At 33.1% G+C, this 12,900-nt stretch overlaps 1 protein-coding gene across 2 annotated transcripts in view; it reads left to right on the top strand.

Annotated features, from left to right (window-relative positions):
• The window catches only part of syt9b (synaptotagmin IXb), a 36,503-nt gene extending 23,826 nt beyond the window's left edge, over nucleotides 1-12,677 (top strand). Inside the window, exons 4-7 of one of the 2 annotated variants that reach the window (XR_015928151.1) lie at nucleotides 8,208-8,328; nucleotides 9,217-9,388; nucleotides 9,907-10,031; nucleotides 11,884-12,677. Coding sequence is in view for 1 of the 2 variants with exons in the window: in XM_088611447.1 (XP_088467573.1) it covers nucleotides 8,208-8,328; nucleotides 9,217-9,388; nucleotides 9,902-10,031; nucleotides 11,884-11,958 (498 nt within the window). In the remaining variant the exon portion in view is untranslated. Of the gene's footprint in view, nucleotides 1-8,207; nucleotides 8,329-9,216; nucleotides 9,389-9,901; nucleotides 10,032-11,883 lie in introns of both variants that reach the window. The other variant, XM_088611447.1, reaches the window with a different exon arrangement.
• The last annotated feature ends 223 nt before the right edge of the window (nucleotides 12,678-12,900 follow it).

The following is a 12,900-nucleotide window of genomic DNA, read 5'->3' as shown; positions in this document are numbered from 1 at the left end:
CTACCCCAATAAAGCACCAAAGCAGAGTTGTACCATCTCCTAACAGTCAGAAAGATGCACACAGATAAGATAACCAGAAATCCACATGTCATCAGTGATTTTAAACTCATGCCAACAGGATCTGTATCAACATTCTGTTGTAACAAACTCTGTGCCTTCTTGTTTTTGCTAATCCTTATTAGCTGACAAATTAACTTACTGTATGCAACACCAACACTGCTGTATTGCTAATAATAGCACCCATGGCATATCTGCCTTCTTTCATTCACAATCATGAAGTCAATTTCTTAATTTACCATCAGGTCTCCTGCCATTCCAATAGAAAGCTTTTTTTTTTAATCATACATTATGCAGTGGACTATTTTCAGAATCAGAAAAGTTTTGTATTCTCTCTGCTGTTAAGTTCTTTTCTGGATTGACTATGGCTAAAATTTGTTATTTGTTTTCCCCCTGTGGAAAGGACAATAGGACTCATTTATACAGCATGAAATCATTTATTTGCATATAATAAAATGCTCCTAATATTCCCCTGCAGGTGTACTGCACATCTGAAATACTGAATTTCATTTCAGCAATTATAGTGTACAACATGCAGTAACCAATATAACTCTCAAATTAACATATTTGATTTATTTTTGCTATGCAACTTTTCACTTTAAAGGGAATTAATGATGATATCAGATTGAGTATTTTTTACATTTCATCTAGTAAAGGGAACACCCAGAATTCAAAGAGCATTAGTCCAAGCAAAGAAATATACAGTACTTTCAATATCCCATCCACTTTCCGTAGTCTATATTTTCCATTACAGAAGCACCCCCACACACAATTCTTTCTGTCCCTGGATTCAAGCCTTCAGTTTAAAGAAAATGACATGAAAGTATACTTAGAGCAGTGAATATTTCATGAATGCCCATCCCGAAGTATACATAACTCTGACCTTAATTGAAATGGCAGTGAAAACTATGTTTCGACTACATGATATAGAACCAAGACTTATATTCTGTTTTAAACTGCTTTGAGTCCTGCAATCCACTATTACTTCCCACACTGATCCCCCCCCCATCCACCAAAACAAGAATAACTTGCCACTGCAGTTTGTTAAATTTCCATTATTTATCTTCCTAATATTTTAGACATATTTTTAAACCTTTTGATCAACATTCGCTTGTATTTGCTTTCTTAAATTAAGGTGTTTTAATACTTGTATATAAAGTACCGTAATCTAAATGTGTATATATTTTCATATTTAATATTGGTACTATACAACAGGAATGTGGATAGGTGTTTAACACATCACATTAAAAGATAAATGTCTGAGACAATACTTAGGAAACTAAATTGAAAAACAGGAGAAGAAACAAGCAGACCAAAAGAGCTATGAGGTATCATCAATTACACCTATCTTTCTCCTTCTATTTTTGCATTGCGCTTGGCTCCTTATGCGTTTTTGCCACCAGTTCTCCACGGCAAAGGAAATTAAATAGTAACTAGGTTAAATGCTGCTGTACCTTTTTACCTTGCTCAAGATCAAAGACTAATCTCCTTGACAAGGCCAATATCCTACCAGTTGAACTGCACCTTTATCAGAATTTTTCTTTGTGGCATAAAGATAAAAAATCAATTCCACACATCTGAGATCCCAAAGTTTTATTAAAGAGCAGAGAAGGGACTACGATTCTGGGACCTGGGTTCTAGGTCATCTGAAGCCCATTAAGGCCACTGAACTGGGACAGCCCTCTTGAGTAATGACATATGGGACATGAGTAGGTTTGTCATGGTTATACAGTATGGATAAATAATTTAATGAGCCTCATTGCAAAGCTCACATTTCTGGCACTCAGTAAGAGAGGGATATCTAGAGGTAAGCACTATATTATAAAAGGAAAACAGATTCAATAGAAACAGATATAAAGGATCTATACCTCCAATCAATCTGCCTATACACATTGAGGGCAGCTGCAAAGGAAGATGTCAGCAACTACAGCACTATAATATGTTTACAGTCTTTTTAAGTTTACAGTCTTTGTAAGACTGCAAAAAACACATGGATGTAAAATACTGGGTTGCCCATTGGTCTGCAGATGTCCTAGATAAATTTCTTTGGTAGTTACCACTTTCACTTCGCAATTTCCATGCTTATCTTTAGGCTTTGTGGCGCTTGAAGTTGTCTTTGAAAAAGAATCAAATTATTCAGCCTTTCACTTTCTCTGCTCTTGTGAAGATGTTTTCTTATACAAGGTATAAATGAGGACCTAGAAGAGAGGAGCCTTTTATTAAGCAGACAACCATAAAGGATGCCAATTAGGCCCACAATCATTCATCCTCAATAGAACAAGTAATTGTTTTGTTTATCCTGTTTTTTCTTATTCATTAGTATCAAGGGAAACTTGTACATCTGATTTTACAGTTTCTGTTCCCCTAAGTATCCTATTAAGATATTTTATACTGATCTTCAAACTGTTGTGTTTTTCAGATCAATCAATACACTGTAACCTTTTTCTTGTTTTGTATTTCTGATCTCGGTAAGTAATTAAGAAAATAACCAACCAAATCAGATGTCCTCAAAAACATTTGTCAAAGATTTTCAAAATCTCCTCATACACCACACAGGTCATGTATAATAATGGATTTTAATAATGGACAAAACACAAAGCACTGTATAATGGATGAGAAGAGAAATTTGAAGAAGCAGATTAATACAACTGATTGAAGGAAAGTTTTAGTCTTCAGGTGTCAGGTAACATACATTATCAAATGTGTCTTCTTAAACATTTAAACATTAATGTAATTCTTATTTTCTTTTTCTTTTTTGTCACATTAAATAGTGTCATCTGTGTTAGTAACTAGTTGAAGGGAGTTTGTGTTCACAAGGATAAGCAAGAGTTTTCTTTTGTAAAATATAACTTCTAAAAACCTGGGGAGGATATTTTTTAACACAACTGAAAGTTTAAAATGGAGAAATAGCCAAGATGGCCCAAAGGAATTGCAGTTCTGTTTATATACAGTATGTATGCAGAAATAACTCTCCTCATTCAAGAGAGGTTTAAGATATGGAAATTAAAATCATTTTGGAAACTCAACAGCATTAAGTTGACTCACAGAAGGTATGCTCCTAAAGTAGCTCTTTTTGGTTGCATATAATGTAGTATACACAGTGGGTTGTACTATATTTAGCAAATAGTATATGTATGACAATGTGCAATATTTTTTCAAGCATAATTCTGTCACCTCCATGTCACCTCCTCCTCAGTCAGTAAAAAAATAAATATTACCTAAAAAAATTAGATGCAAAGTAAATACAACTTGTCTTATGAATTCTTTGAACAGCATACTTTTTTTATCATAACTTAATAGTTAGCAAAGGGCAAAAAAAACTGTTTTTTGCAAAAATGTGACTACAGTATGCAGGAACAGTAAGCTAAAGATTTATTTATTACTATAAAATTGCTTAATAATCAATATTATGCTGTTTTACAGTATTATTTACATCCCCAGAAGATTAAAAATTGTAATGCTGTATAACAACACCACATACATTTTGTGCAAACATTTACATGTAACCTTTGATTCTCCAAATGTAGCCAAGGAGAATACAGAGAAACCTTGATTTTTTACCATACTTAGGGTTCTCTGTATATACAGGTGTGCTGATGCTCACAAAAATACACTTATTTAATTGACTATTATATATATACTTATTTACCTTTTAAAATAAAGGCTATGATTATTATATAGCCAGTTAGTGGATAAAAGGAAAATAATATATTACATGTATCTGATTGTGATTATTTAAAAACAGTGGCTATGCTTACATATAGTAACACTTTTGATAATGTGTTACAAGTGGTTTTTCGGCCATTAATTGACACAAAACACTATGGTTTTTGTGTTGATTATGTAGTATTATGGTATTTCACATGAGTTCAGGTTAAATACTCCTGCTATATCTCTGGGAGGTCATGCAGTTGATTAATACAGCTCCCAACAAAAACTACATCAGGGAGACAATTGAACTTTCAAAGCAAATTCTGGACAGATTCATTGAAAAGCACCAGAGAAAGAGTATAAGAAAATTTCCAAGGCATTGAATATCCCCCAAAGCACAGTAAAAAGGCCATTATAAATAAATGGAGAAAATATGGCATAAATATGAATCTGTATAGAACAGGGTATACTCAAAAACTGGGTATATGGACGAGAAGGGCTCGAGTCAGGAAGGCCACCAAGAGGACTGTGACTGCTTCACAAGTATAAGTTTCATAGGAGACTGGAAAAAAACTCACATCAGTTTGCCAGAAGGTATGCCAGAGAAGGTATCTGAGATCAAGTGAAAGAGATTCTCTGGTCTGATGAGACCAAAATATACTTTTTGGCCTTAATAATAAGTGCTACGGTTGGTGCAAGCACAGCACACCATCTTAACAACATCCCTACTGCAAAACATGGTGTTGTCAGCATCGTGCTATGATAGTTCAGGTGGGTAGCTGCTTTAGCATGCGTAGTCCACAAACGAACAAGTAATAGGTTTATTCCATGCTCTTTTCAGCATGGAATAAACCTATTACTTGTTCCATCGTGCTATGATGATGCTTAGCTGCATCAGGGCCTGGAAGACTTGTGAAGATAGAATATAACTGCAATCATTTATTTTCTGATTTATATTTCTAATTAGGAGGATCAGTCGATTTTTGTTTTCACTTTGACATTAGAGAGTGCTCTGTATTAATCAATTGCAAAAAAAATCCCAATTAAATACATTATGATTCCATATTGTAAAACAATAAAATGAAAAAACATCGAAGGGGAGCGAAGACTTTAAATAACCTCCTCGAGTGCAATCCAATTTTAGGATTTTGCTTTAAAACCATTTTTACAGAATTACTCACATAAAAAGTATTTTGTCTCCTATTAAAAATAGCAGTTTGGTAGGAATGAAATTGGCATGTACACATTGGTAACCACAATATGTTCTCAAATTTCCAAAAAAAGTAGCTTTTTTAAAAAGTAAAATGATGAGAGAGACAATAATTTATATTAATTTATATAAAGCAGTTGTTTTTCTTTACCAAAGCCAATGCATTCCATCCACCATTTAGAGTAATATGCAAATGTGCAATGTTATTTCATTATAAGCAGGTAGTATTAATCTACATTTATGTTTTTTTTACAATGAACAGTCTCCAATTTTTGTGGGTTTTGGAGACTTTTTTGCTCATTGATAAATCTTGTAGGCAATTATGTTACGGTTGATTGGCAATTGTAAAGAGACGTCTCAAAGCTGGAAAATAAGCTCTGTTAAGAAACACATTGTGAATTTTCCCATGACCTCCACAGAAATGGCACAAAACAATGTAAACAGTGCAAGGCTTGACAATCTTCTATGTATTGTATTTGGAATCATAGAACAGAAGTGCAAAAAAAAGACCTTTTAAGATGAGGTTTCTGTACCATCAATATTTTTATTTTATTTTATGAGAGAATTAAATTAGGGTGCATTGAATTTTTTTTCTGTAAATAATTTAGAAAAACAATCATCTTGCCAGGACTTCGTCATTATCTTCAAGGTTTTTAAATTTGCACATTCACAAGTATTACTAATTTATAAAATAGATAACTTTCTGAAAGGAAATAAATATTGCATCAGTACTGGTGTATATGTTTTTTTACATATATATACACACACACACACAATATATTGCTTTTAAGTTGTACCATGCCTAATGGACTATTCATGTTGAGAAATCACTCAAAAAATATTTCATTACTCATCTTGACCAAAAAAACGATGCTCAGGGTCTTCTCTATTTTAAGTTTCTCTACAAAGTAAATTAGCCTTCAGGGAAGGTGTTATATAACTGACTGCTTCCATTTTCTCCTAGGCATATTGAATCTCACTGCTTAACAGTAATTTGATTGACCATAACACACATGGCCTACTTTGTCCATAATGTTACCAGTGACTTGGTTTAAGTGCTCATGAAAATGGAGGTAACTGTCATCCTATAGTTGGGAAATGGATGTGGGTAATTTCATTATCGGCCTAAGAGGAACTGGTTTCACAGACCAGCCTCCATTTAACATGTGAAAAGCTAAGTGCATTGGTGCTGCTCAGTGGCAGGTTACCGTAACTCCTACTTGAATAGCCCTGGTTTCATTACTATTTCTACAGTATGAAAACATCCACTGAAGAAACTTTCACCTGCATGTGACAAAACGATTTGAATGTGATATGTTTGAATCATAGGCTCATAATGGGAACTCGGATGTCAGGAGCTGTCTGTCTTTTCTCATTGAAGAAATTTGATGTGATGCTCATTTCATCCATGAATCCATTCCTTATTTGATTAAATTGAAATGCATTCTGAATAGAGGTCTAAATGAACACTCTTTGGTTATTAAAGTCTTGACCATTCATACTGCATTAGCCTCAAAATATATCATAAGCAGGATCACCTAATGGTTTTACAACTTTTATGAGTGTCTTCTATTTTTGTAAAGTTAGAGGATACTGTATTCCGATTTCTTGGCAGCACTAAAACAATTGCCTGGAATGTCTGTAGTAAGTATGTCCATAATTTTAAAAATTAGCCTAGGCCTCCCTATGATTCAACAGCTGATCATAGTACAAAAATGTAAAGCGTTTATAATTGAGGAGGAAAATTAGAAATCTTTTAATAAATAATTGAAAATATATTAATATATTTTTTATGCATTTTAAAAATGCTTACAACATAATATTCCTTACTTGAGAGTATGGCTAAATTTAAGGCCCTAATTTTAATCATTTAATATCTCTTTCCCATAAAATCCATCCCCTTATGTAAATGTGCTATGAATCGGGATTATACAGTAGATGGACTCAATAACTGAGAGAAATGGGAAGCTGTGCTTATGTATCTGTGTCAAACTAATCTCGGATTCTGATGAACAAATTGTTTTTTTTTTGTAATTCATGCTTCCACTATCACATAAATGAAAGCAAAAGATGATAAACATGCTAAAATATACACATTTTAAGGTGCTTTTAAATTGATTGAAGTCAATCCCCTGTGATCCTTCAAGAAAAGCTGGATGAGACCCAGTGATCGATAAGCAACTATGAAGCAAATGAACAAGATGAGCTTAATTGCGTCCCCTTGTGTGATACCTACGTTCTTAAGGCATTATGTATTGGTTTAAATGTCTGATTAATGGAAAACCATTTCAGGGTTTATATAAATATTACAGAATGAATGAGAAAGGTGTTCAGTAGATGCTAGGCTCATACATCTACTTTATTTGTCTCAAATTGTCAAATGTAACCTCGCTCCATAATAACCAAATCCCTGTGGAGTACAAGTCTGACCTTTTCTCATGATCTGTAAAATTCTATTTTCAGCAATAAGAGACCTCAGGCATGTCTGTGCCAGCTCATAGGAAAAAAAAAAGCTATTTGATCAGACTGTTCTTTCGCCAGGAGAGATACAATTAGGTTGTTTGTCACAGACAATTTTTACTGGGCTTAAATATTGTGACCATGTACTGTGTATATATTGTGTTTTAATGGTTACAAACGCAAGAAACATCTTATAAATCAATACAAGGCTGCATATAACATACAGTAATTGCTAATCCACTTTAGTAAAGTTACATTTGATTATTATAAATCAAACTTCAGTTCAGAGCCTATTTAATGATATAGCAAAGATCGTATACTGTATTTTTCCAGACATTGTATTATTCCTTTGTAATATGAGTATATTATCAAACAGTATAATGGGTTCAGTACTTCACTTAAAAGACATCTGAGATTTTTTACAAGAAAAGAAGCATATCTTAAAACATAGTTCTTAGTATTGTATGGTGTGAGAGCTGGTTACAAGCTATTTCAGATATATTCACAGTGCTGTATAGTTAAAATGCAACATCTCTAAGAGATTTTATTTTAAGAATGGTGATAATTGGATTCCCTCTGGAGATGTCGCCAGTTTATGTGAAAGAGAAGGTGGCTCTTGTGATTTCACAGAATCTTCAGATGGAAGAAGAGGATTTCCAAGAATGTGATTTACATTTCAAATGTATTCATTATAAAACATCTTTGAAGGGGTTTCAGAATTACCAGTTATCCTTTCCCTTTTTAACAGTGTGAATTAAAAAAAAATGAAGTACAGTTTTTCTTCCCAATAATGGCCTTTCATTCTCATGCTTCTTACTTTCTATTACAGGATAATGTGGACCTTGGGGATCTTATGTTTTCGCTGTGTTATCTTCCAACTGCTGGAAGATTAACTATAACTATAATAAAAGCAAGAAATCTGAAAGCCATGGACATTACTGGTGCATCGGGTGAGAAAGTATTCTTAATTATCATTTCTGGAACCATTTCTTGTTTTGTACCATAGGTAAGTTTAACTAATTGAAATGCAAATCAAAGATACAGCAAGGAGATTACGTGATCTTTTTGGTGGATGTTCATTGATTTTAGAATAGTTGGCATTATAACTGCATATAGATAAAAGAGAGTGAACAAAGATAAGTCCACGGGATGCCTTTAATATCGAGGTATAGGTACTAAATATAAGACTTGAAGAGCTGCTACACATTCATTTCCTATAGTCACATAATAATGCAATGACCATTGGTGTTGAGTGAATCATTTGTTCTGATCCTGATTTGCTGGGATATGCATATTTTTTCATTCATAAATAGAAAAATAGTACACATTGAAGCTTATGGCAACATGACATTGTAAGCAAAATAAAAAGCAGACAACCGATAAAATTCTCAAAACAGTTATCCTGTGTGGTTGTGTTACATGTAGCGTGTAAGATGCAACAGCTAGTGTTTGTAATGTCCCCTTACAATTAAGTTCTGGAAGATATCCTGGATGGGTCAAAGACGTTTCCACAGACTAAACTGATATTGTATATCAGTACTATATTTAAAAGAGAGTACTTGAGAGTATAAAAAATTACTGTTGGTCCCTGGTGGAAAGATTATTAATTTGGTATATTTCATAATTAAAATAGAGTTTAACATTATTTTGACAAACTATAAAAAAAATCAGTAATGAAAATAAAAAGTCATGTACTTTAAATTTAAGTATTTTTATATTGTCAATATATATATATATATTTTTTATGAATAATAAGTTAAGTGTTCAGGGCTGGTTCTTGACTGTACTACCACAACTGTTTGTTGTCTCCAGGGTAAAAATTTTTTGTTTATTTCCAGATCCTTATGTAAAGGTTTCTCTCATGTGTGAAGGGCGGAGATTAAAGAAAAGGAAAACATCTACAAAAAGGAACACATTAAACCCTGTCTACAATGAAGCCATAGTTTTTGATGTTCCTCCAGAAAACATAGACCAAGTTAGCCTTTTGATAGCGGTAATGGACTATGACCGGTGAGATTCATGCCTTATTTTTGCATGGCTTAAAAAAAACTACAAATACACAAAAAAGTAAAAAAAAATAAGAAAAGAGTGAATGACTGACTCAAGGGTCACCTTCATTTTAGAAATGTGGTATAGTATTTCCCTCAAAAGTAATCTCTCATTACATCTCTTCAGCAAAATTCTTGACAGTCTAAATATTACAATCTAAGTGCTACTGTATATTTTAAATTGACAGCAGTTTTTGTCATGATTGGGTTACTGAAATAAGAAGAAATAGCACTGTTGATTTAATCATGTTAAACAAGACAAAAATGAAACAGGAAAAGGTTGCAGATAAAGTTTAACAAACATTTAGATAAAGTGCATTTGTTTGGATTTTTTTTTGTGTGAAATTACATGAGGTACTGAATATTATAACTGTTATTCCACTAGTTATTCTACATTTAAGGGAAGTGTCATTAGGTTTTTTGTAAATATTGACAGTATTTTTCAAGAAAAAAATATTATGCCCCGTTTTCACAGTGTAGGTCACAACGAGGTTATCGGCATATGTCGAGTGGGCAACGATGCAGACAGCCTGGGTCGTGACCATTGGAATGAAATGCTGACATACCCTAGAAAACCTATAGCCCACTGGCACCCCCTGGTCGAGGTATATTTTTTACTTTATATCCATGTGCGCACGTTGCACAACAAACTGTATTGAAATGCCAGCTTTACTTTAAAGTAGATCAAAATACATATGATAGATATCCTCTAATTTGAATAAACCTTTTACTCCTAAACAGACTAACTGACCATCAGTCTGGGTAATGGTGTTTTATTTGATCATTTCTAAATATGGGACAGAGAAGTCAACTTTTTCTAAATTTTCAGGCCTAGAATGAAATCCCACATTGTTAAGAATTCTCAAAACATACTGTACAATGTTAAGATCTCCAGTTCCTTCATGTAAAAGTTTTCCATTAAAAAAACAAAACATTATTCGCCTACTTTGCCCTGTTGACCCTTATATATAGTCAATGTATTATTATTTTTCTAGAAACAATTATACAGCCTCAATTACAGATAACATTTGGGTAAACTGTCAGTATTCAACACATGGCTAATTCAGCAATGATTGCAGTCGAAGAGTTCCATGTTGTTGTAATAATTCCGTAGAGATATTGGTCTGTAATTGTACTCAAACCACCACTACACATACAGTATGCACACCCTTATTAATACAATTAAAAAACTTTTCAGAGTACCATCACTGATGAAAGACTACTGCCTAATGAAAATTATATACAGTACTTAATTTACCAAAGTCATTTTTCATGATAATCTCACTTATGCTTTAATATATTATGGATCACTATAAAGACTTAATCTGAAATATGAAATATGTTTAAATTAGTATAGATTACAATCTACAACAGAACTGTAAAAAATTATATGCTAGTATTGCTTATGAAGATCAACTATAAATCGTTCTACCACATTATCATACATTAATTATATTGCAACTCAAAAAATATTATATTATTATTATAAAATATAATAAGCATATATTATATATAATTTAGCATATAGCATCCCATGTAATTGCTTAAGCATGAGCACAATTCAGTATAAATCACTAATATTAAAAAAAGAAAGCCAATGCTATTTAAAATGGATTTTTAAATTTAGCATTTAAACTCTGTTCCTACTCAGCAGATAAGAGAGAGAAGCAGTGATTTCATTCCATTTGTCTGATGCTGAGCATGCTTCACTAGCTTGAAATGTTCGTTTAAGCCACAGCAACCCTCAGAGATCATGCTCCTCATCTATTATTTAAAAAACCACATCCCTGGCCAGTTTAGTCAAGGCTACACTTGCTAACATTAAGTTACCCATTAAAGCAGCATTAAAGTATTTTTTCATTTGATTTTAATCACAATTGTATTTGAATGTTTGCACTTAGACAGGGTCTGTTTCAGTACTGGAACAGTTTGGAAAACTGATTTTCAAGTTTCAAGTTTTAGAATCATTGGAAAAAAATGTCTAAAAATAAATGTTCTAACTTGCAGGAAAAGGTACTGTAAAAAAGGGAAGCAGTGTCATCAGATTGTCTGAGGTTGCAGCTGTGGCTTAATGCATTTGGGAGTTTAACAGAACAAAACTTTTAAAAATAGCTTTATATGTCTACATAAATAAATCAGTATAGCTTTCAGTATAGCCACTTCTCAACTTCAAATTATCTTAATTTTTCATTGCTTTATGGATCATCCATTTTCAACATAAGAAAACTACATACAACAGACATGGATAAGAAAGACACCTATTAATTGTCCTCTTTGTACTAGGAAAGCTTTTCATCTGTGTAGGGTGTGTCTCTTCCCAATAAATCACTTTGGTATTCCTGAACTTAGTATTTATGTTCAGTTTTTCAAGGCCCTGTTTTCATTTAATTCTGCAAAGCAGTTTCATTAGATGCGTCAACGTCTTCTGAAGTAATCAAAGCAATTTCTTGTTTTCAGTGGGTAGGACAAGCACCAACAAGTGGAAGTCAAGCTGGTTCCTGCAATTCTTTGAAGGCTCCTCCTTCCCCATAAGAGGACAGGCCACAGTCACCGCAGGGAATACAATGGATGTTGGATATCCGACATCTGGATGTCGACAACTGCAGAGAGGAAGATTCTGTATCGAATTAAGTGTTCATCTTAAATGTATACACATGAGAAAACTTGAACGCAAATGTTTCTATGCCTACATGAGTTTCCTTTGCATGGGGACATTGATTCAGTTGCATGTTGAGTAGCCATCCTTCCTTTTTATACACAGTTAAAACTAACAAAGTCGTTCTAATTTCTGTGAAGCATTACATCTTAAAGTAAATGTTTTCAACATAGTGTTGGTATACATCTGATAATGTGTCTGCATTGCACATTATTAATTATATCAACAAATGTCTCATTTGTATTGACTTTCTTTGAATATAATGCATGATTTCATTTTGGCAGGAAATTCTCATTAACTCTTTCTGTTAATGTTTTGAAATCAGTGAAATTGTATGATATAAACGCTAGTAAAATGTACTGTGGCTATTTATAGAACTAGTATGTAATATGGTCTTTAAAATGTTCCTAATACATTTTTCTAAAAAAAAAAAATCTTTGTGTTTTGGAGTGCCTGAGAATGTTGCACTGAGGATAACTGCTAGTTCACTGCATGTGGAAGACTCTCTCTTGATCTGGAAAACTCCACCAAGAAGACTTACTTTTGAGACTGACAGTGTGGCATGTTTACAATTCTACAATGACCAAACACCTTCCAATTGCAGATTGTGATCATTCATGCTCAAATTTGTTAAGGAGGCTTCAGTTGTAAACCTTTGTTATTCATCGATGGGAAAACATATTTAAAGTGGTTTTACAAAGTTAGAAGGCTTATTATATAAATGCAAAGGAACAAGTTAAAGGTTTATTTCATGCTGAAAAGAGAAGAAAGAAAACACAACATTATGGCTATGGGGCCAGACCCAAAGAACGTTGCGT

This window comes from Lepisosteus platostomus, chromosome 18 (assembly GCF_059453375.1).
Source record: "Lepisosteus platostomus isolate fLepPlt1 chromosome 18, fLepPlt1.hap1, whole genome shotgun sequence".
Taxonomy (NCBI): Eukaryota; Metazoa; Chordata; class Actinopteri; order Semionotiformes; family Lepisosteidae; genus Lepisosteus; species Lepisosteus platostomus.
This window is presented reverse-complemented; position numbering and strand designations above follow the sequence as displayed.